Source organism: Artibeus jamaicensis, unplaced genomic scaffold, assembly GCF_021234435.1.
Source record: "Artibeus jamaicensis isolate MK-2021 breed Jamaican fruit bat unplaced genomic scaffold, CSHL_Jam_final contig_793, whole genome shotgun sequence".
In the NCBI taxonomy this organism is placed as follows: Eukaryota; Metazoa; Chordata; class Mammalia; order Chiroptera; family Phyllostomidae; genus Artibeus; species Artibeus jamaicensis.
In genome coordinates this window covers 830,683-854,603 of record NW_026521975.1, presented here as the reverse complement: position 1 = coordinate 854,603, position 23,921 = coordinate 830,683, and the positions used below count along the sequence as shown (strand labels likewise).

Genomic DNA, 23,921 nt, shown 5'->3' with positions numbered 1-23,921 from the left:
ACACTCCTCATATATCCCAGGCAGGACCACAGAAAAGGAGTGAAAATAGTCTCATGATTTTCCACAGACACAATATTTTAGAAATCAGTGCATCTGTGTTTTATTTTTCACATGAACACTTCATATTAATTCTTAACAAACTTACAAAAACATGGTAGAAAGTAACGTCACAGAGCGAAATTACAGTCTGATTATCATCTTCAGATTATAGAGAATTCTCCTTGTTCCATTTCTCTTCACACCAGTTACTGTTCTAAGAAGGAATTACTGCTATTCTATTTTGCATTCTCATTATTGTGTTTGTGTCCTACAATTGTTTTAAAATGGTGGCAGTCTTGTGTTTCTTCTCAGAAAACTAAATCATCAGAAGTTAAACATGCTGTTTTATTTTATCAAGTTATTTAAACAATTTAATGGGTAGCTAAGTTTTTCCATAAAGGTTATTGATAAAAAATATGTGCTTAAAAAAGCAGTTACCTATTTATAGGTAATTTATTATTAAATCAATTGAATTTATTCATAGATTATATTACATAACTTAGACATTTTTCCCTTAGATTTTATGACAGAATATAAGAGGCATTACTTACTTTTCAACATTCATATTCATATTCTCAAGAAAATAAAAAGAAGAAGGCATCTCTATAGAGGTCAGGCCCATCAGAGTAAGTTTAAAACACAGAAATAGGTACACAGCAATATGCATTGAGCATTTTACTTGACATTATGGAAGATTTATTTTTGGAAGCATTTCATCAATAAAACGGGGTGAGGACTGTAGAGAAGAAACACAGCTCATCCTGGAGAGAGGCTCCTGTACGTCATGCTTGTCAGAGACACCATTCCTTGCATTAAAGTCCCATTTTCAAATGCTGAAGGCAGAAATGACTGTTGTGTGTTTCTCACATGCTGATTCATTTAGGCATTTCAGTAAATTCAGTATTTTAAATGCAGCCCACAGGGACCAACTGTGTAGAACCCAGCTGAATGGTAAGCCATATAGTAGAATGCTACTGATATCAGCATTTTTCTTTTCAGATTTATATCTCCATCTGACACTTAAATCTTTACAAGTCCTATTAGACCTGTCCAAGCTGTAAAGGGAATAAATATTTGGGAACAATGGGAAGCAAACATCAGGCAATAATGCAGAAGGCGTGGGTTCTAGTCTTTGTTCACAGAGTTGATCAATTTTTTAAATTTTTTCATAATAATTGCCTATGTTTAAACTTTATTTTCACTTTCTAGGGGTGAGAGAAAGCCCAAAATAGACCTTTTCAGGACATGTGTTGCTGCTATTCCTCGACTGCTTCCTGATGGGATGTCAAAACTTGAACTCATTGACTTGCTAGCGAGGTACGTGAAAACATGGTGGGCATGCCATGACCAAATTAATTTTAATCCTTTGTTATGATTTTTTCAAAAAAGAAAATTATTATTAATTGACAAAGATTTACAAGTGAGTTATTATTCGAGGTACTATACGTAGACAAGGAGGAATAAAGAAATTTTTGTTGTGTTTTTCCCATGTTCAGAGGCTTAAAATCTAATGTAGAAACCAATATATCAGGTAACTAGCAATCCAAGGCCCAAAACTATGCAAATTAACAACACAAAAAGTGTGCCACAAAGTTCAGTGTGGGGTAGAGGGATAACTGTGGACCAGGGAAGTTGACACATAGCTTCTGGGAGAAGGTGGAGCTGAAGATGCCCCTCAAAGGAAAGATGGGATTCAGAAAGACTGGATCCCATGTCATGACTGACATGAGCACAGGCAGAGGTGGAGCTGAATGTGAGATGGGTCTCACTGGAAAAAAGTTCCCTTCCCGGTTTGATTCCAATTTGAAGCCCACAGACACCCACCAGCGGGCCAATAAGGTGGGTAACAGGGATCCTAAGCCAATTTTAGTACTTTAGAAAACTGCCTAAAATCATGTTTATCACTCTTCCCATCCTCCACAAGAACACACGGTCCATCTGGAATCTAAAGTTAATTTTATTTGAGTGAGAATGTATCATTTTTAAGTAAGCTTAACTTTCTCATGTTGATCTCAAGTTCTCATGGACAGTTATGCCTGTCATTAATTTAAAGATCAAAAGTGACTATGATCTAAGTGTGATTTAGAGGCAACATCGTGAGAACCACGGGATGCATGGAGGGACTGGAAAGGGGAGAACAAAAGTTATCCTTGCTATGAAAAAAAGTTTAGAAACTCAGTGATAAAAAGAGAGCAATAAAACATGAGAGGTAAATGTTCAGCTCATCTTTACTATTAGCTGAGGCATTAAACTGATGAAGTCTTAAGCACAAGAATAAAATGATAACAAATCCCATTTGAAGCAGGTTAATCTGATAATGGTAGAATAGAGAGTAACAAACATTAGTGCAGACTGAATGAAAGATGCTTATGTATGACCTCATTTACCCATTTTCTCTAGCCTTAGAGAGCATTCTCCTTTCAATACCCCAATAAAATGCCCAAGCTTTCATTCCACATGACTACAGGTTACCCAGTGGCCTCCACTGGATTCTGGGTATTTCCACAGAGTACCGTGTTTCCTGGCCATTGCCATCATAGTGCTTCTGCTCTGGCTAGCCAGCGTGGCCTCCTCTGTTGACCACTTCTGCCATCAATCCATAACTTTTGTGGCCTACTGTTCTTCCCCATTCCTCTTCACTCTAGGTGTAGGCACAGTTACTCCTTGCCTCCAGTTGCCACTGGCACAAGGATGATGTTGGGTTGTGAGGTTTACTGAAGATTCATTCCTTTGAAAACTACCATTTCAGGCCTTGGTGCCCTGTGACCAAAGCCTTCTACCCCTCTAGCTGATTCTGTCACCCACTACCTGTAATTTACTATAATTAGCAACCTGAGCCTTGGGTCCATCTTCTTTCTTCCATTTCATGTTTAGGACATACTTTAAAAAGAATATAAAGTTAAAAAATTATAACCCAGGATCTTGCTGAGGCCTAGTAACTGTAATGTGGCCAGAGCACATTCCCAAGAAGCAGGGAAGCTGTGGAGAAGAGGGGGAAATAAGTCTGAATCATAAAGGGGCTTTAGGTCCCAGGTGAGGAGAAGATCTGAGCAGGGAAAAAAAGGTAGATTCCCAACTAGTAATAAACATGGTGATTGGAGGGTTGGGGGGGCTGAGGAAGAAAGAGACTAAAATACTCTGAAGTGTCATCCACGCTAATATTGTGTCTCCCAGGGTGTTGGCAGACTGTGAATGAAGAGAACAATGCCCAAGTTACCCAGAAATATAAAGGGGCAGCCTGTTTGTTTGCCAAGGACAACAGTGGAGAGGCTGGTGTGACTAAGGGACAAGTATCCCCACAGAGGGGCTGCTGAGTGTCAAAGCTGGGTGTGGCATAAAGAATTAGGGAAGGAACCCCTCTCCATAGCCTTGAACCACGAGAGAGTGAGAGGTCACCATCTGAGAGATTTGGAGGCAGTACCAAAAAAATGAGAATAAAACTGAATCATTTGGAAACCTTGTACTTTGCCTGCTGGCTTTGCCATTTTACTAGTCATGTGATCTAGACAAATTATTAACCCCTCAGCCCATCAATTTTTCCTTGGGGAAATTGGAATAATATGGCCTATCTCTTAAGACTGTTGAAAGGGCCAAATGACATAAATTATATGCACTTTGGTTAATCCAAGGGAACGCGCAGTGGCAGGGAGAAGACATTTACTAGTGAATTTGGGGTAGAGGGAAAGTTCACCTATTTCAAAGAAGTTGTTTGAAGTTCTGATTAGTGGTGATGATATATACACTAAGACCTTTGAAATCTTAAGTTTTTTAAATGTCATGCAGTGTTCTGGTAAAGTCTCTAATTCCATATTGCTTCAGACCTGTGTGGGAGACTCTTACCTCTGGCACCACTTTGCTAACCTAGTCAGTGACACCTGAATCTTTGGTTCACTGAGCCAGGTGTGTCAGGAGGAACTCTGCTGATTTGGTTGGAATGCCAGTGCTATTTATAGTGTATCTTGTTTGTTATTATATGTGTTCTCACAAAGCCCAAAGCACTGAGTACTGTTTTTATCAGGGTGAATAAAAAATAAATATTCTTGAGAGTTTACATCTTAGGACAAAATTTAAAAATGACCAGACTTACATGGAAAGCCTGTGAGGAGTCCCCTTTTTATAAGCTAGAGGCTGTTTTTCTCATGGGAAAGATTCTAAGTTATGAGAAAAAGGGCCACTTCATGTCAGCTGGAGAGGGTCAATGACGAGAGTGAAGAAGTTCAGTAGTAGTAAATGTGTGTTTCCAGTCATCAGTCGCTTTATTCCCCCATAGTCCAATCACATTTGGATTAATTTGACTCTTGAGACAATATACGGTCCCAGTCAGAGAGGTGTGAGACATTTTATTTCAGACTTTTTACAGTCACCACCATAGTATATTTTTACTGGAGAAAAACTTGGTTTTCTTCATACTTGGCAAAATAAGACCAACATTTGTGCCAGCTCCCCGTCCCTTGAAGTTCCCTGGATGGGGATCTTCAAGGTTGTCACCCACATAACTGCCCCCAGGTGCCCTTCCTAGTATTTCAGGTAATGGCTAAATATCATAGGCACTCTAACCTCAGACTTTGGTATGTTTGGCATGACAGTGATGTGTGGAATGAAACTGGCAAACTCCTTTCCCCATGCTATAAAATTTCTGATTTTATGTGCATTATTGAGCCCACTTATAATAGCCAAGTAGGAGTAATCTGTTCATTTGGATCCCATGGGAGCTACACATGGCTTCCTGACGTTGTGATTAGATCCCTGGGGCACACTTCCTTTCTGCTTTCAACAGAGCCATCTTGGTCCCCAAGGATTCTTCACATGGTGGGAAAACTACTTATCTCCTTGGCAGTCGCCGTATTTCCCTTACTGCCCTTACCCCTGATGTCTTCTGCTCCATCCATTGACCATAAGAAGGACATTTTTCTTCAACAGTCTCTAGGCCTGTCCTCTGTCATTTCCTGCAGCATTGTATATACACTAAGGCTTTGCTGTTCGGTATTTACCCTCCTCTCAAAAATGTGTCCTGGGGTTGTGACAGTGCATATAAATCACTTAGCACAGTGCTGGCAACAAGTTAAGCTCTCAGCAAATGTTAATTATTTTTAGGCTTACTTATATTTGTTATTCAAATATGTTATATTTGAATAACATATTATGCCATGATGTATAATGTATTTTTGTATACATGTTAGGGAAGCTGGCCACCTATTGATTCCTACCTTTAGGCAAGGAGATTAAACTTCGGAAGAGTAAAGTCAATTGCCCAAATTTACAGAATTCCCTGAAGCCAAAAGGAAGTGACATATGTCATTTGTTTTATGTAAAATGAGAAGCAAATGCATTCACCATTTATCACTTGCTTTTTTTTGTATATTATTATATTAGAAGTCAGCTTGCTGGTTTGAGTAGCTGAGCAAGAACTGTGGTCTCAGTTTCATATATCACCTAATTAATGCTCTTAATCTTCTTTCCTTTAATCGAGTTCAAAGCACTGTAAGAGGTGGAAATTTCTTCTCATTGAAGACAATTCCAAGGTTAACAGTCCACCTGTCAGCAGGTCCCTTCTCTTGGAAACCCTTGTCTCCTGGGCTTCACTCTAAAGCCAGTTCTTCCTCTGCTGCCCTTGGTGACATCGTGGGGGCAGGTCTTCCTAACGACCTTTCAACATTTTGTTAATCCAGGAGTCAGTCAGAGGATGCAGTTTCCCCTAATGTCTCTTTTATTCTGGATATGGCCTGTGAATTTTAAATCACTCCCTCTTAATTTGTGTACTTCTGTACACACCCAATTATTCCAGCTGCTATGCTGATTCTCTGGAACCTGAGGCTCACCTTTACCAAAATGTTTGCCACAAAAAGTCTTTTGTCTGAGCTGACCAATGATGGGGGGGGAAGGTGTGATCATACCACTCACCTGCTCTAAGTCACTGCCAAGTGTTTAATCCAGCCCAGCCTGAGAAGAATGTGGCTGCATGTTTAATCTGGCCAACTGGTCAGTGTTCTGCATGGCAGCTGCCTGGGAAGGACAGCTGCAGTGACATTGACAGCAGGGCTTCTGCTCGTCTGCGTTTATGGCTGTGTCATTGTGGAGTCCTTTTAAGCCCCCTTAATGGTTTTCTTTGTGTGTAACTATGTATCTGTGACACCATTTTAGGCTCGATCCCCCAGCTGATCAGACCTCTGTGTGAGCTGCCCTCTCTTAAAGTCTCTCTGTTCTTTTATTACTGCCATCAAACTCTCTCCTAAGACAGTTGTTTTTTTAAATTAATTTATTGTTGTTCAGTTATAGTTGTCTGCATTACCCCCCACTTCTCCCCCCCACCCCAGCCAGTCTCACCTCCCTCCCTTGCTTCCACCCTCCCCCTTGGTTTTGTCCATGTGTCCTTTACAGTAGGTCCTGAAAACCCTTCTCCCTACTGTCCCCTTCCCCCTCCCCTCTGGCTATTGTTAGATTGTTCTTAATTTCAATGTCTCTGGTTATATTTTGTCTGCTTTTTTCTTTTGTTGATTATGTTCCAGTTAAAGGTGAGATCATATGGTATTTGTCCCTCACCATCTGGCTTATTTCACTAGCATAATGCTCTCCAGTTCCATCCATGCTGTCACAAAGGGTAGGAGCTTGTTTTTTCTCTCTGCTATGTAGAATCCCATTGTGTGTACTATAGTTTTTTGATCCATTCATTTACTGATGGGAACTTAGGTTGCTTCCAGCACTCGGCTATTGTAAATTGTGCTGCTGTGAACATTGGGGTGCACAGGCTCTTTTGGATTAGTGTTTCAGGGCCCTTAGGGTATAATCTCAGGAGTGGAATTGCTGGGTGAAAAGGCAGTTCCATTTTTAGTTTTCTGGGGAAATTCCATACTGTTTTCCACAGTGGCTGCACCAGTCTGCATTTCGCCCAACACTGCACTAGGGTTCCCTTTTCTCTGCATTCTCTCAAACACTTGTTTGTTGATTTGTTTATGTTGGCCATTCTGACTGGTGTGAAGTGGTATCTCATTGTGGTTTTAATTTGCATCTCTCTGATGGCTAATGATGCTGAGCATCTTTTCATGCGTCTCTGGGCCCTTCCTTTCCTTGGAAGAGTGTCTGTTCAAGTCTTTTGCTTATTTTTTAATTGGGTTTTTTGTCTTTATGGAGTACATTCATGTGATTTCTTTATATATTTTGGAGATCAAACCCTTGTCCGAGGTATCATTGGCAAATATATTTTCCCATATAGGTCATTCTCTTTTCATTTTAATGCTGTTGTCATTAGCTATGCAGAAGGTCTTTAATTTGATGAAATCCCATTTGTTTATTCTCTCCTTTATGTTCCTTGCTTTAAGGGACATATCAGTGAAGATGTTACTGCATGGAATACAACACAGTGTTTTTTATTGTATTTGTAGTTTATTTTGCAGTCAAGGTCCTGTCCTTTCTTTTCTGTTTGGGTTTCTCTGCATGATGGCCCAGCCCTGCCCCTAGCTCGCTAGACAAGGAGGTGTCAGAGGACCTGCCAGTCCCTTGGCCACACCACGCTGCTTTCCTACACATCCTGGACAGTCAGAATGTCTGGACATCTTTCTCATTTTATTCTGAGTCTTCTCTTCCTTGTTAGTTTGTTAATTTTTTTTCATTTCCTATTCTACAACAGTAAATTTTATGTGTGTCACAAGATTATCTGTGATTATCTGGCTAAAATCTAATACCAGTAAAAATGAGAAAGATCTGGGTGGAAGAAATGGAGCTGATACCTGACAGGCAGCTCTCTCTACATCCCCTTCCAGGAACAAACACAAGGACCCGTGCTTCCCTTCCCCTCACCTGCTGCCACACAGCCTTGATGCATCATTCTCACTCAGTCTCAGTTCCGTGACAGTCTGGATCTTTTTCTTCTGCAAACATTTCACTTTTATCCTAATTGGGTCTTCTGTTCCCAAACCTCCTCCACCACCCACACTCCCACCCCAGATCTGTCTCGTCATACTCCGGTGATGTTTTTGAGCATTTACACTAGTCAATCATTTCAAGAGAAATGCTCCCAAATAGCAAGAGGTATATAACCTTGGGGTTCTCACAGTCCTTGAATGGTCCTGCATTCTGCATTGTGAGTTGAAAGTTAAAATGGATGCTAGATTGCTAAATATGAATGAGAGCAAAGTTAAATGACAAGTACAATTAATTTTTTTTGCAGAGGTGAGCGCACTAGCTCTTATTTAAAAGCTTCATCTAAATACACTGTGATATGGCTTTTGTTTTGACTCCAAAGACAGAAAGTGGCCTGGTCTCATGGCTATATTGGTTTGCTTTGGCTGTGTTAAACATGGACATTTGTTATCTCACAATTCCAGAGGCTAGAAGTCCAACATCAAAGTTCCATCAGGACTGGTTCCTCCTGAAGGCTGTGAGGGAGAATCTGGTCCAGACCTCCATCCTGGCTTCTGGTGGTTTCTGGCCTTCTTTGATGCTCCTTGTCTTGTGGAAGCATCAATCACCCCAGTCTCTGCCTCTCTCTTCACAGGACCATCTTCTGTACATACCTGTCTCCTTTCTTAGTAGAACACCAGTCTTCGTGGATCAGGGGCTCACCTTGATCCAGCATGAGCCTATTTCCAAATAATATCCTATTCTGAGGTCCTGGTGGTTTGGATTTTAACATATGAATTTGGTAGGACACATGAATTTGGCGGAAACACAGTTCAATCCATAACAGTGGCCAGTATCATTACCATTTATTTACATTACTGAGTGTCTGTTGTTCTTGTCCTAAAAGGGTGGTTTGTCACCTGCAGAAGGTTATTCTCTATTCAGGACAGTAAGCATGTAAAATGAAGTAAACAGGAGTAATAACCCTTAAATGGGGAGATGACCTCAAGCACTTTTCATAAACTAGTGTTTTCACACTCTGGGCTGCAAAGATGACTCAAAGCTGCTTGTAAAATGAAGGGATGTTTTCTCCCAAATTGGTGGGCTTCAAGTTGGGGGTTGGGGGAAGCTCCCTTTACTCCACCCTCAACCAGAGCCACTTAAACTTTGTCTAATGTATTAGAGTTCTACATAAAAGAAATTAATGGAACTGGTGATTGAGAGACAATGTTTCTAAATTCTTAGAAACTTCGAGAACTGTCTTAGTTCTTAATTGGAAGTCAGGCTTAAAGGGCTCTCATTTTTCTTTAACGACTGTAATCTCCTTAAGTATTGTGGACAGACTCAATCGGGTCTTTCTCAAAGAATTAGTTTCAATCTTCCTTCTCCACATCTTTGTGGAACTTTGCTTGCTTTGGGAACAGGAAATAGATTTTTGGTTAAATTTGGGTCAGTTAGTGTGCCTTGGGCTTCAGGGAATAGGAAAAATATTTTTATTAAGTTTTAGAAATACTATTATTCAAAAATGTATAACTGTACCAGACTTGTTTTATTGAAAAAACTTTAGATTAAGGATTAGAATTCCTGGTTTGGAATCCTGGATTTTAAGGAAGTTTCTTAAGTACTCTGGGTCACAATTGATCTTTCTATTGGTTGGAGATAATATCTACCCTGTTTGTACAAACAGGGTAGATATTATCATTGACTGGCCACCTTCTCTGACAGTGAACACTTCCAGGCTGCTGAGTCCTGGATCTTCTCTCTCCTGAACATCTTTGACCTTTATCTCTCCCTTCCTTGCTGCTTCTCTGCCTCAGGTTAGCCCCCTCACCTGTTGCCTAAGTCACTGCAGTGACCTCCTGGCTGGCCTTTGCCCTCAGTCTTGTTGCTTTTCCAAGGCATCCTCTATTTCTGCCTGTTTTTTCTCAGATATGAATTAATCATGTTGCATCTGCAACTTTCAAGATGCATTCATTTCCTTCTAATGATAACAGCCAATGTTTATTTACTGAGTGCTTACCACATTACCATGTTATCTGTGGTGCTAAACCCTGTATATAGATCCTCTCCATGAACCTCACATGTTTTTGAGATGCAGATACCGTTATTGTCTCCACTTTCTAAATGAGATTCTGAGCCTTGAAAAGATTAGGTATCCTGATGTCACATGGCTAATGAGTAACAGAAGGAAGGCACTGGTTTAGGCACTCTGATTGCAGGGTACATACACTTAACCCCTTCCTTGCTGTATTGCCCACCTGGGTAGTCCACAGACCTTCTCTGAGCTGCTGCTGCTTCAGCAATGTGTTACACAGCGCCCTACCCAGTAGACACAGTCATGCTGAGCTCCATGTTCTGAGGGCTGTATGCAGTGAATATAGTGCCTGAAAAATATTTATTTATTGAATAAATGAATGAAAGACTTTTTAAAGCATTATGTTAACTATAATTCCCCATACCAATGTTGAGATTTAATATAGGTTAAATTCAGAAATACACTGATATTCTTCAGAAAACTAGCACATGGTTGTCTGCCTTTGCACTACCAACATTTTGGGCCTGCTAATTCCTTGTCACAGAAGTTGTCCTGGACACTCTAGGATGTTTATCAGCATCCCTGCCTTATGCTTGCTAGAAAGATGCCAGTAATACTCTCCAACGTGTGATAATCAGCAACATCAACATCTCCTCTAATAAGCAAATATCCTTTTGGGGGCCAAACCAGCTAAGAACACTTGGCCCAACTTTTAATTGCTCATTTTCACTAAGTCCCTTCATTTCTCTAGTTTTTCATCCTTAAAAGTGGTAGGATTTGATACTAATTTATTCTGTAGACAATAGCATATCAAAAAGTCTTTACATAAAACTAAATGCCATGTGGTATCTTACATTGCATTCTGAAGCAGAAAAAGAACCCTAATGGAAAACTGGTGAAATCTGAATAAACTCTGTACTTTAGTTAATAGCATTGCACTGTTAACTTCTTAGTTTTGATAAGACCTCCGTGATTATATAAAATGTTAATGTTAGCGTTGCAGAGTGAAGAATATAATAACATATTAGGGGAGGGTGACCCATTTCAGACACAAGTAAAAGCAGATCCCTACAGATGTTCCTTCGTAGATCTAGAAGAAAAGTTAATGAAGTATGATTTTATTGTGTTTGTGCACTTCACAGGCTCTCTATTCACATGGATGATGAACTGCGTCATATTGCACAAAATTCTCTCCAGGGTTTGCTGGTTGACTTTCCAGACTGGAGGGAAGATGTCCTGTTTGGCTTCACCACCTTCCTGCTGCGGGAAGTAAATGACATGCATCACAGCCTCCTGGACTCCTCCCTGAAGTTGCTGCTCCAGCTGCTCACCCAATGGAAGCTGGTCATTCAAACTCAAGGAAAAGTCTACGAGCAAGCCAACAAAATCAGAAATGCAGAGGTGATGTTCACACTCTTCCCACTGATTTATATGTATTTGAATAAGCTGTAGCTGCGAGAACTTTGGGAGTTCTTAACTTTCGGTTACCTTGGAACTTTTCTCCCAAGTGGTGGCTATTATTTTTCCATCTGCCTAAATTGTGGCCAAGAAACTCAAGGTGCATATGTGCCACATCAGGTTAGATTTGTTAACATTAACAAGGCCTTTTAGAAAATAGAAAATTTTTTCAGAGAATTATGATAAAAATGTGTTTGTAAGAGCAAATGATAGTAAGAAAGGGAGACAGAGCTGGATTATGGATATGGATGTAGATATAGCTATGGATGTGGATATAAAAGTTAGCTGCCCACCAGGTTCTTTTCATAGTCCGCACCATATCAGTTGTGCTATCCAGTGTCCACAGAGAAAAAAAATCAGTCTTGTGGTTTCTTTATTCTTTCATGCCTCAGCCCTGAATGGTGAAACTTCATAAAAACATTTTGGAGAGCCAGGTTGCCAGAGGGGAACCAGGACAGTGGTGGTGTGGCATTGGCAAGAGCGGATGGATAAAGGGGTCTAGGTAGAGAAGAGCATAACTGACAATCTGAGGAACATGGAGGTTCAAGGAGGTATACTTGTATCTAGGAATCAGCTAGGATCCCAGGTGTGCTGACCTCAGTGATGAGGTCAAGATCATTCTCCTTCCTTATATTCTATGCATGCCAAAAGATGATAAGTTGAAAACCAAGGATAACGTATGCTCGTAAAAAGAAAACTGAAATGAAGGTGGAATCTGTCCTGTTGTCTGGCTCAATTTGTTTAGACTACTTGGTTGTGGTTTGGTAATATTCAGAACCCATCTCATAAATATTCAAAACCTAGATTAGAATCTAACACACAAAAAACGTAAGCAAGTCTAATTAGAAAGTAAGCATTTGAAAATTCAATTTAATAGAATCTCAAAGTTTATAGAGAACTTAAGTAAAAACAAATTAGGCCACTTTGATTAAATACATAGAGTAATTTCGAATGGTTATGGATGGAAGCAATTTTGTTCTTATTAATGTGTTAATAGCATTTGAAAAGTTATTTCTTATCACAAACAGCAGGTGATTGATAGTATCCCAAAGTAACAATGGACCTAAAAACAAATAGGGATCTATGACATTTTATGAATAATGATGAATTTATAGACATGTCTGGACCTAAGTTGTTGTAATTTATTTTAATTATCACAAGGTTAAATGTGCCCCACGACATACGTATAAAGTAGTTTCTTCTTCTACTGTTGTTTTTCTGAATGGAGAATGTTGTTCTTATTGTATGACAGTTAATTGCAAATGGCTCCAGCCACCGCATGCAGTTGGAACGAGGTCCCCATTGCAGTGTCCTTCATGCTGTGGAAGGCTTTGCTCTGGTTTTGCTCTGCAGTTTCCAGGTGGCCACACGCAAACTGTCCGTTTTAATACTCAAGGAGATCCGCACCTTATTTCTTGCCCTGGGTCAGCCTGAGGTATGGATTAGTCTTCCGAATTTTCCAATTCATTTCTTTCAACAGCTTTGAGGTTTAGATTAAAAGTTGTAAATGATGCACTGCTATTTTATATTCTGTCATGTCACACGTGATGTCAACAGTCATTTTTGTGGTGTGTTTTTAATTATGAAATAGGACTTTTAATTTCTATTCTGTGAGCAGTAGAAAAACATCTAAGAGATGTTGCTTGTAAAAAAGTAAAGAGTTTTAAGATTAGGTTATAGGCCATTTGCCTTCATTAATGTTCATTGTGTATCAAATTAAGCACTCTATTACATTTATATTAGAGAACAAAGAAAATACTATCAAGAAAATAATGCATACCATTTAAAATGATTAGGATGTAAACAGTCTAGCTAACAGAAAGTCATTTAATTTTTATAACTGCAGAAAAATGGCATCCCAAGAAAAATGTATCCCTTTGAGATGGGAGACTTAAGCCCATGGCCAAGTGCCCTAGACTCCAGCTGACCTCCCACCCTCAGTCAAGTACACCCTTGTTCAAGTGTCCATGGCCTCATGGCACAGGTGGCCACACCCCAGGCATGAAGCAGCAAAAGAAAGGCCAGCTTTTTATGCCACTACTTCTTTAGAAAAATGGTACTTTTCATTTTCTTTAAAACACTGGTCTGGGTTTATGATCCTCAAAATGGTCATTGTCTTTATAAAATATTTTTAAATCCATCACATTCCTTATCTACATTTCTTCAGATAGCTATCTGATGTATTTTAGAACCATGCCTCTATCTAGTAAATTGGATCTCTGAGACATACTATATTTTGGTAAGCCCTTATTAAGTCTCCAATTATGATTATAGTGATAATAATAATTACCATGTACATTGTGGTCTAAGTGTTCTAAAGACATTATCTTGTTTAGCCCTCACAAATAACCTAAGGATAAGTATTGTTATTACCCCAAGGTGTAGACACTGCAACTGAGGTTTGGGAGGTTAAAAGCCTTACTCAAAATCAATGGCTAGGACATGACAGAGTCAGAATTCAAAGCAAGATACAGACACTTCGAAAGCACCACGTTTGTAACTGTTATTTCATCAGATTGGTAGGGATGTTTTTCATACGCTGCTTTCTTTAACCAGTCATGCCTCTTTGGGCACCGTTCTCATTCTGAAATCATTCTCATACATGAATAAGACATCCCAGGGCTTTTCTATAAGGCTTCTAAGTAAACAATTTTATATATTTGAGTTTCTCTATAATAAAGGATGGCAAACATCCATGTATTTATATATTATACATATATATACACGTAAATGTATATATTTACATATATGTAAATATGTTACCTGTGTGTTTACATATATTTACATATGTATGCACGTGTGTGTGATGTGTATATATGTACACTAATCACGTAGAAGGGATTAAGAAGTATAAATTGGCAGTTATAAAAGAGTCATGGGGATATAAAGTACAGCACAGGAAAGACAGTAATATTGTAACAGCTATGTATGGTGCCACGTGGGTACTTGGGATATCAGGAGGACCACATTGTAAAGTATATGATTGTGATACTTTCTCTCATGCCTGTCCCAATTTGCTTCTTTTACCAAATAGCTGTATACCACATAGGTACCACAGAGAGTATGTGATCTGTTTCCGATGCAGTTTCTGAGGGGATTGAATCAATCACAGTCAACAATTTATCAGTTCTTTTAGCAAATAAATGACTTAATTAAGTAGCATTTTAGAGGTCTGGCAAAGCATATTCTCATGGGATCTCTGGCCGTTGAAATAATGACAACACCAGTGCTGTAGTGAATATTGTCTGGTACTGGTGCTTAGACTCTTGTGCACATGAATGAGTTTTTGAAATTTAGGTACATGTCTTTTCACTACCACGTGAAATGGGAGCTCTAATTATCTTCCACTGAAACTTGAGAGACTCAATTAAGAAGCATGGAAAGTTTTATCCGCTGCCTTTCACCATCGTGGCACTCAGTTTTCTGTGGGAAAACCCTTATCACTATTTTGCAGGCTGTTCTGCTTCATGTACTAGAAAGGGAGTGGGCTGGAGGGAAGGATTCACTTTACCATGAAGAGTAACTGCCTCCCCTTTGTACAGGACGATGACAGGCCTATGATCGATGTCATGGATCAGCTAAGTCCTTCCATTCTCGAAAGTTTCGTTCATGTGGCAGTTTCAGAATCGGTAAGTTCACACTTGATTCTGATTGCTAGTCATTTTTTTAGTATAAGCTCTGGACCTACTGGAAAAAGAGGGACAAAGAAAAATGATGTGAAAGAATTCAGAAGTTTATGTCAGATTAATAAATTGATACAAAAGTACTTAGGAAAACAAGTTGATTTTCAAATACTGGCTTAGGAGACATTCAGATAAATTTCAAACAAAATTTGAGCCTTAGGTATATAAATAATATTTTGAAAACTACAATTTCAAGAAGAATTGCTCATGCTTCTTTAAGAAAATTAATTCACATTACTTATTGTACTTAACATGATATGGAGCTTACATTTACAGGGTGCTTTTACAGTTTATAAGTTGCTTTCACATTTATTATCTTTTGACCCTCGTAATTATCAAAACTCAAAAACATTAAGGAGCACAGGACCATAGTCACGCAGAAGGAAGTGTTAAATAGCTATGAGTGATTACAAAACCTAAAGACCCTTGTGAGTTTTTTGTGGTCTTTTCTAACTAAAATTGAACACAGATCCCTATTTTTAGTAGCCTTATTCTTGCTATGATAGTGATAATGATAATGACTAAAATTGTTATCCATGCAGCACAGACTAACTGATGCTTTTAGAAATTCAAATTGCTTAAACATGGAATGGAAGAGTCAAGTGTAATTGTTTTGTACACATATCTTATTTCCCTACAGGTTATATTTTACTTGTGTGATTTTGTTCTGTGTTTATCAGAGTCAAAACCTTGAGCCAGGTTAACTAGGTCAGCAACCCTGCACTTCGAAAGATGCATGGGAGGGGGTGCTGGGGGAAGAAGCAGTGGCTGCTCTGTGCCAGGTGTTCTTACATCTCTTACCTTGTGTAATTCACGTAAAAGGTTCAGTGAGAGCAGCATCGTAATCCCTAAGTCATAAATGAAGCACTCAGGGGTGTCTGGTGGCTTTCCCAGGTTTTGTATAGAGCCTGGACTGGAATCTCCTCTGGCCTATTAGCCATTGAGGACACTGGTGGAACACTCTGACCCATGGGAACTCCTAGAGAGTTCCAGCAGAGAAAATGGATCACTTTAAATGTCTAGCAAACATGAGGGCAATTTTCTTTCCTGGCATAACAACCACATCATTTCAAACTTTGATATTCTGAGCTTAAAAGAAAATGAAATATGAGAACTTATTTGTTATATCTCTCAAAACATTTAGAAAGTGTTATTTTGGCTTGATGTCATAGAACAAGAATAAATAGGTATCTTACCTTAAAAATCAGCAATAAAATGTCCTTCATAAAAGGGACTTCATTCATCCACCTCCCTAAGTCAACATCATAGCTTAAAATATAAATATATAATCTAATTATAGGGAATTAAAAGCACATTCATGAATCTCAGAGATTAATAACTTCAAAATTTTAAAATGACAAATCTATGGTCAAGTTTGAATTAACTAGTGTCATGTATTTGTTGAACAACTATTTAGTGAGTGGCATCTGTGCACCAATGCACAGTGTCGTGTGACATTAGAGTTACACAAAGTACAGCCCTTATCCTTAACCTCTGCACTTGGGCTGCTTGTCATTATCTTGGGAAGCAGTTATGGCTTCAAACCAAGGTCCTGTGTGGTAGAGGTGAGAGGAGTTATTAGTCACAGCATGGCCCATTGCAGAGGCGGTCAGGAAAAGCCATAATGAAGACCTGGAGTTTACAGTGTGGTGTTGACTTATTACCTGCTTGCACCTGCAGGCCACCTTACCACTGACCCACAGCGTAGATCTTCAGTGGTTGGTGGAGTGGAATGCAGTCCTGGTCAACAGCCATTACGATGTGAAGAGCCCGTCCCATGTCTGGATATTTGCTCAGTCTGTCAAAGACCCCTGGGTCCTCTGCCTGTTCAGTTTCCTGCGGCAGGAGAACTTGCCCAAGCACTGCCCCACGGCCCTCAGCTACGCCTGGCCCTACGCCTTCACCCGGCTCCAGTCAGTCATGCCTCTGGTGGACCCCAAGTAAGGGATCTTCATGCTTCTCTCTGTTTTGCTTCTCATCATTTGCCCTCTAACATTTTTATTTTATACAAGAGATTAGGATAATTGTTTTTCTTCTATAATAACCAGTGTGATTGAGTATAGAATCTTGGACCTTACTGGTGAAAATGTTCTGGAAGTTCTATTCAGCTTCCCACCCAGTAGTGACCTTCCTTATCTGATCCTTATCCTTGACAGTTAGCTCCTCATCTCTATTTGAGTACTTTGTGGAATCTTTACTCAGTAAATGATATTTAAAATCCAGAACTTGTTTTTAACTCCGCATTTCTAGTAGTCCAATCAATGCCAAGAAAACCAGCACTGCCGGCAGTGGAGACAACTGTATTACCTTGTGGAGAAATTACCTCATTCTTTGCTTTGGAGTTGCAAAGCCCAGTATCATGAGCCCGGGACACTTAAGAGCTTCAACTCCAGAAATAATGGCGACCACACCTGATGGTACAGTGAGCTACGATAACAAGGTGATGTGATATGCTTCAGAAGAATTATTCTGTAAGGTTTTTCTTAGCTTGTGTGTCTAGAGTTCACAGTGCACCATTGCACTATAATACCTGCCATCTGGAGTATATGGGATCAGATTTTCACTCTACACGTTTCTAAATTCCATTGAGTGTTTATGTGCGCAGTTTATTGTTCCTCTATGACAAGTGGGCAGCAGAAGATAAAGAGAAGTGAGCAAACTTCTCTTAAGACCATAGTGACTTGTGTTTATTAGTGCCCTGAGGTCTTGTTCATGTCCTGCAGACCACATGTCTGTCACTCCTCACCTTTAAACCATGTCTTGTTAACTTACTGTGTTAAAGATAAGTTTTGTAGACTTAATTTGCTTGTTTATAAGAAACTATTATAGTAAAAAAGTTCTTTAGAATTTGTGTCCCAGATGGCAAATGCATTCACTGTGCTGTGTTAGAATGTATAGATTGTGTAATTTTTCCTGAAATGATGGCCAGGCCTTAGGAAGTGGTTCAGCACTTTGAAGCTGTTATAGTGGAATCACCATTTGATCAAAGGAAGCATCCACTATCATGTGACCTCTTTTTCACTTTAATCTATTTGTTGCAGGCCACAGGCACCCCATCAGTGGGAGTGCTGTTAAAGCAGTTGGTGCCTTTGATGAGACTGGAGGGCATTGAGATCACAGAGTCCTTAGTTTTAGGATTTGGAAGAACAAATTCCCTGGTTTTCAGGTACAGTAGTTTTAATAAGTTGTAAATTTATGTGTGCTGCTACTGTCGTGGTTCCTGTTTGTAGCACCAGTCTGCGCTGGTGGTAACGAGTGCCTGCAGTCTCCAACTTGGTACCGTTTCCTGTGTCCGCTGGCTGATGTTCTGAGAAATAAGCACTGCTTGCAGCTGCCTCACATTTCACTTTTTGTCATTGCAACTTTGACTTTACCCCTCAGATTTTATCTCACTTGCAAGCTTTGTTTTCAGTAACTGTAGAAAAATTCAGTGTCAACGCCCAGTTACCCAGACTGTCCAGAGCCTTTAAGGTCACAATAAGGAGTGTCTGCTTATCAGCCATTTTTGCAACTGGCTCTCAAAGGTTAAGCACTGGCAGAACGGACTTAGGGGTGACCTGTTACACCAGTGGATCTTCCTAGAAAATGCTTTACCTGCCTTAGTAGAACAGTCATATCTCACTTTCTGGATTCCTTACTCACGTCACACCTTTAATGAAACAACCATGCCACCTGAGGAATTGTCAAGGCCTTTTGAAAGAGCCATCATAAAATGTTAGTTGGGCTGCCTCTGATGACTTTAGCTAATCAGGAAAGCCTACAAGGACAAATAAGAACTTACAGTTTTCATGCAAATATAGCTGAAAGAGCTCCAAGTATCAGTGAGAAACCTTATTTGAAAAATAAAGATTAATGAGACATTTTAGAGGCAACTGAAAAAAATCAGTTATATTATTTATTCAGAGAGTCAGATTTTATCCTTAGAAAAAAGTTTTAAGTTCTGATTACTTGAGTGCCAGTTAACTATAGTTTTACTACTTATTTATTAGTTAAGACAAAGCATCACATGGAAATACTACAAGATGACAAAAACAATTCCTGGAATTTCCAAACATTCTTTCCCAAAGAACCCGAGGCTTTTTTGCATATTCTTCCTCTATTTCTTCCTCTTCATTTTCCTTAAGGGAAGTAACTTATGCATCTTACTAGCTACATAGATCTGGGCCTCAGTGCCCTCCCCTGTAAAATTGTTACAATCAATAAAGATGTAGCGTATCTCTCTAATAAAATTAAGAAAAATTAGTATAATTATAGAATCTATCTCATAGACTTATTAAGAGGATTAAATATAAAAATGCACATAGTAAATATTTGATAAATTTTTGCTTTTAGATAGGAATCCATTAATATTATTTTTTATATCTTTGACGAAAAAATTCCAACATCTGTATATTGGAAAAATCTGGAATTGAGCACAGGCTTCCTATATCTCAGTGCAGAATCCAATAGAGTTTACCTTCATATCCTTGGATTTCCCTGGATAGTGATTTCTAATAGCACAAAATATTCTACCAGAAAATACAAGGTTTTTGGACATGGAGCAGGCTATGGACAAAATACCTACCAACCAGCTAGATCTGATCATTTTGTTATGGACATAATGGGGACTGGTAAAGTATGTACATGTAATATTAAACCTATATTAACATGATCAAACTTTTATTTTTAACTACACAAGAGAAAGAAAGGTTTTGATAACAATCTCACTACTATAGTACTTGCCATATTTGCATTTGTTGTATAATACAAATAAAGGAATTTCTCTCTGCAGTTTCAAAAAGCCTTCATTTTAGAATCAACTATCAGTCATTCCCCTGAGCACAGATTCCAAAGGCAGTGCTGTGGTAATTGCACCTATCTCTTGTATTCTATTTAGACTGGACATTTCCGTGCACAAACTCAGCTTCCTATATCTTCAGGTCCACAGTCTGTAGTAAAATGCTTTGAATTTAGAAAATTTCTGCAAAATATTGTTAATTGTTCAGACAGGGTTTTTGCTATAGTGGTCTCTAAAACATTAAATCAAAATGAAATCAACAAATGCGTTGAGCCAAAATGATAAATACATAGCACTAGAATCAATACCAATAATACAAAGTATAAGCCGGTACCTACTCTTAGTTTACCACGTGATCAGGAAGTGAAAGGCCAGGGGAGATTTTGATGTCAGAAGCAAAGTGGAAAAAGCAAAATGATTTAGAATTAAATGGATATGTTTGGTGACAAGTTTGGTGTCAATGATAGTGAATTTTAAATGCTGACCTTTTTCTTCTGTAGAGAATTGGTAGAAGAACTTCATCCATTAATGAAAGAAGCTCTGGAACGAAGACCAGAGGTAAGATTTTGAATTTAAGTCATTAAGATACTTAGTTTATTTGGACATTGGTGTAAAATTTAATCATATACATGGTTTCCCCTAAAGAATACAAACACCCCAGCATGCTTTTAACATGGAATCTTAATATTTTAATTTTTTAAATTTTCATTATATTTCAATATCTATCTAATATGATTGCTACTTTAAAAAATTTTATGTACTAAATTTATTAAAGCTAAACAACCTAAATAGTTGTCTATATATTAATATATTGCATTATTTTGCAAGATGTTTGTGTTGATTGAATTTTGGTTTTTAGTCTGTTTGCTTGTTTTTTTACAAGGAGTTGGTGATGGTCAAGAATACTATTTGTTTTGTCTGGCATATGAAAGATTTTCCTCACCATTATCTTCCCCGAAATGAACTCTGAAAAGGATAAACTTTTAATGTAGCAAGATAAAAGAAATAAAATGCAAACAAAGACAAAAAGATGCTCCCATAGAGTAGATAAGATATGAGCAATAACAAAAACTGAGCAGTTTGAGGGAGGACACGTGAGCTACATGATCAGAATTGGTGGGCACATCTGTGGTCACTCTTTCTTTCCACTTGACTCACACGCTCCCGTCTTTCCACAGACATTGGAGCACCTAGGAACTGAGGCTTATTCTGAACACTTACACCTTGTAAATATTTCTTGAAGCCAATGTCCTCCCGTGATCTTTCTCTTACTCCTGTAATAGGAAGCATTGTCTCTAAGTGTTAGGAAGGAAGAAAAATATATTTTGTCTTTTATCTTTAGAATATTGAAAAGGACTAGGTTATGCTTTTCTTCAAAAAAGTTTCCTAAAACAAAGATCCTATTGTCTTTCCCATATATGTGAGTGATGTAACTTTTTTCTACACAGAACAAGAAACGCCGAGAACGCCGGGACTTGTTAAGACTACAGTTACTTCGAATTTTTGAACTTCTGGCTGACGCTGGTGTAATAAGTGACAGGTAGTGCGAAAATTCCCCCGAGTTGATCTCTGCTCGCCACACTGGTCTACTTTTGTCTCTTTTAATTTTCTGTCTTCTTTAAAAAATGTATTACCTTTAACTTTTACTCAGAAAAAGTTAAAAAAAATTGGAGTTTCTTTTTCTTACTCTATTTATACTGCTTATAGGTCAAAAACAAGTGTAGTGTGTCAGTTCTGGCAGTGAATCTTATTTTCCATGAAGCATGTGACACTTTGACATGAAGACTAACCATCTAAAATTTTATTGTCCTTTATTCCAGTACAAATGGAGCCTTAGAACGGGATACATTAGCCCTCGGAGCTTTGTTCTTAGAATATGTGGACCTGACCCGTATGCTGCTAGAAGCTGAAAATGATAAAGAAGTTGAAATTCTTAAAGATATCCGGGCACATTTTAGTGCTATGGTCGCCAACTTGATTCAGTGTGTTCCAGGTATAGTGATGCATCACTGCAGGTTATTACACTTGAAAAACTATTTATTCCTCAGGGCTATGCTTTCTAGTGGCTCTCCTGGCCTATGTGCAGGTGTGGGGTGGGGTTGTCAGTTTGTCTTGAAATATTTGGAAATGTGCAGAAGGACAAATTGTAGTAACTCAGCACAAAGTTGGAGATGGAACAGTAGGAGTTAAATTTGACCTTGTGTTTGTGATTATTTCCATTCTTCATTTTGGTTCCCATGTGAAAACGAACTTACTAGATTTCCACAGAAAGGAAGGAATTCAAAGGGAACATTCACAAGCTTCATTTTTTTTCACTCTTCTGCTAATCTGTGACCATGTTTTAAAATCTGTTTTGTCATTTCCCTTGGCATGAAATATCTTTTTCTATCCCTTTACTTTTGATCTGTGTGTGTCTTCTGACCTCAAATGGTTTTCCTGTAGATGGCATATGTCAGGATCTTGTTTCCTTATCCATTCAGCCACCCTGTGTCTTTTGATTGGAATGTTTAGTCCTTTTACATTTAAAGTAACTATTCATAAGTATGTAGTTATTGCCATTTTATTGTCTTCTGATTGTTTTTAAAGTTCTCTGTCCCTTTCTTGCTCTCTTCTTTTATATTCTGATGACTTTCTGTAGTGTTGTTTGGATTCCTTTCTCTTTATTTCTTGTACATCTCTCATAGATTTTTGGTCTGCAATTACCATGTGCTTCATATATACCTAGCTCTTTTTATAGCAGCCTATTTTAAGTTGATGGTCATTTAACTTCAAACACATTTTAAAATCTCTACTATTTTTACCCCTACCCACATTTGTTTTTGTCATTTTTTTACCTCTTTTGTGAAATCTGTGAACTTGCAATCTCAGTATTATTTCTCTCGACTATCTAATCAACACATCATATAGAATTCTGGATAGCTTAGTAGATTATATTATTCACAGAGAATTTTTTTATGCAATGCAAATGGGTATGAAACATTTTCAGAGATCCAAGATGGCTGTGGTATAGGTGGAAGCCATATTCACCTCCTCCCAGGACCAAACTGGAATTACAACTAAAATATAGAGCAATCAACCTGAATAACCAAATGAAGATTATGTCTTATAACCAAGTGCTTACAGAAGAAGCCACTTCAAGACTGGTAGGAAGTATGGACATGCGAGAAGGGCTGCCCCTGCTCCCATGGGCAGCAGCTGAGAATCTGGAGAGATATCTCACTTGTGAAGGTTCCCCTTGAAAAACTTAGGGTCTTGACCCCAAGCCAGGCTCCCCAAAGCTGGGAAGAGGTGCCCACATAACATCTGGCTATGAAAATCAGTGAGGATTCTGTCCACAAGGGAGAGACAGAGTCTGCTGGACACAGGCATCCTCTTAAAGGGCCAACACACAAAATCTCATTCACAGCCACTCACCCTGGTCACTGGTAAAGGAAGGACAGAGAAACTAGAGTTGTGTGAGGAGACACTGGGGTTTGTGGCTCTGGAACAGAGCTGAGGGGACAGCCACTGGTACTTCCTGAGCAGAGTTACTTTACTCGCTGCACATGCCATCTTTATTGGGTGGAGCACTCCCCTCCATATGCATCTTGGGGGAAAGCAATAGCCACAGCCTCTGGACTCTCTGTCAACCCACCCTGTAGAGCTCACACCCTCCTGAAAAGTCAGCTACCTAGGCTTGGGTATAGAGGTGTGGGCCAACTCAGGTGGTGTCAGTAACTGGATTGTGTGGCTTCAGGGCAGGCCACTAGTCCCCTGAATTTCTTGTCAAGCTGACTGCTGTGTCCCCCTCACCAAAAATCCACTAGCCCCATTTCTAGGCTCCCTATAGCCCATTCTCTCTACTGTTGGTGGTCCAGTGCTGCCAAGGTGTGGGAAGAATCTAGAACAGACTGACTTGTGTGGCTCTGGGAAGGTAGCCACACCCTCCACCTTCCCCAAAGACTGGCCAGCACCCACCACTCTCCTGACTCCCAGCAGCTTTGCCCTGCTGAGATTGGGCTCCTGGCAGAATCTGGCGTAGGCTGAGTTGTGTGTCTGAAAGATGGAGGAAATTTTTTTCTTAAACACCAGACCAGTATAGAGCCCTTCCTTC

At 39.1% G+C, this 23,921-nt stretch overlaps 1 protein-coding gene across 11 annotated transcripts in view; it reads left to right on the top strand.

The window, feature by feature from the left end:
- The window catches only part of FRY (FRY microtubule binding protein), a 540,321-nt gene that overhangs the window by 352,253 nt on the left and 164,147 nt on the right, over window positions 1-23,921 (top strand). For all 11 annotated transcript variants that reach the window (XR_008392915.1, XM_053672872.1, XM_053672873.1 and 8 more), the window contains 10 exons: window positions 1,249-1,356; window positions 11,053-11,311; window positions 12,621-12,803; window positions 14,911-14,997; window positions 16,732-16,991; window positions 17,302-17,491; window positions 18,093-18,217; window positions 20,329-20,386; window positions 21,277-21,368; window positions 21,649-21,821. Coding sequence is in view for 10 of the 11 variants with exons in the window: in XM_053672872.1 (XP_053528847.1) it covers window positions 1,249-1,356; window positions 11,053-11,311; window positions 12,621-12,803; window positions 14,911-14,997; window positions 16,732-16,991; window positions 17,302-17,491; window positions 18,093-18,217; window positions 20,329-20,386; window positions 21,277-21,368; window positions 21,649-21,821 (1,535 nt within the window). In the remaining variant the exon portion in view is untranslated. The remainder of the gene's footprint in view (window positions 1-1,248; window positions 1,357-11,052; window positions 11,312-12,620; window positions 12,804-14,910; window positions 14,998-16,731; window positions 16,992-17,301; window positions 17,492-18,092; window positions 18,218-20,328; window positions 20,387-21,276; window positions 21,369-21,648; window positions 21,822-23,921) is intronic.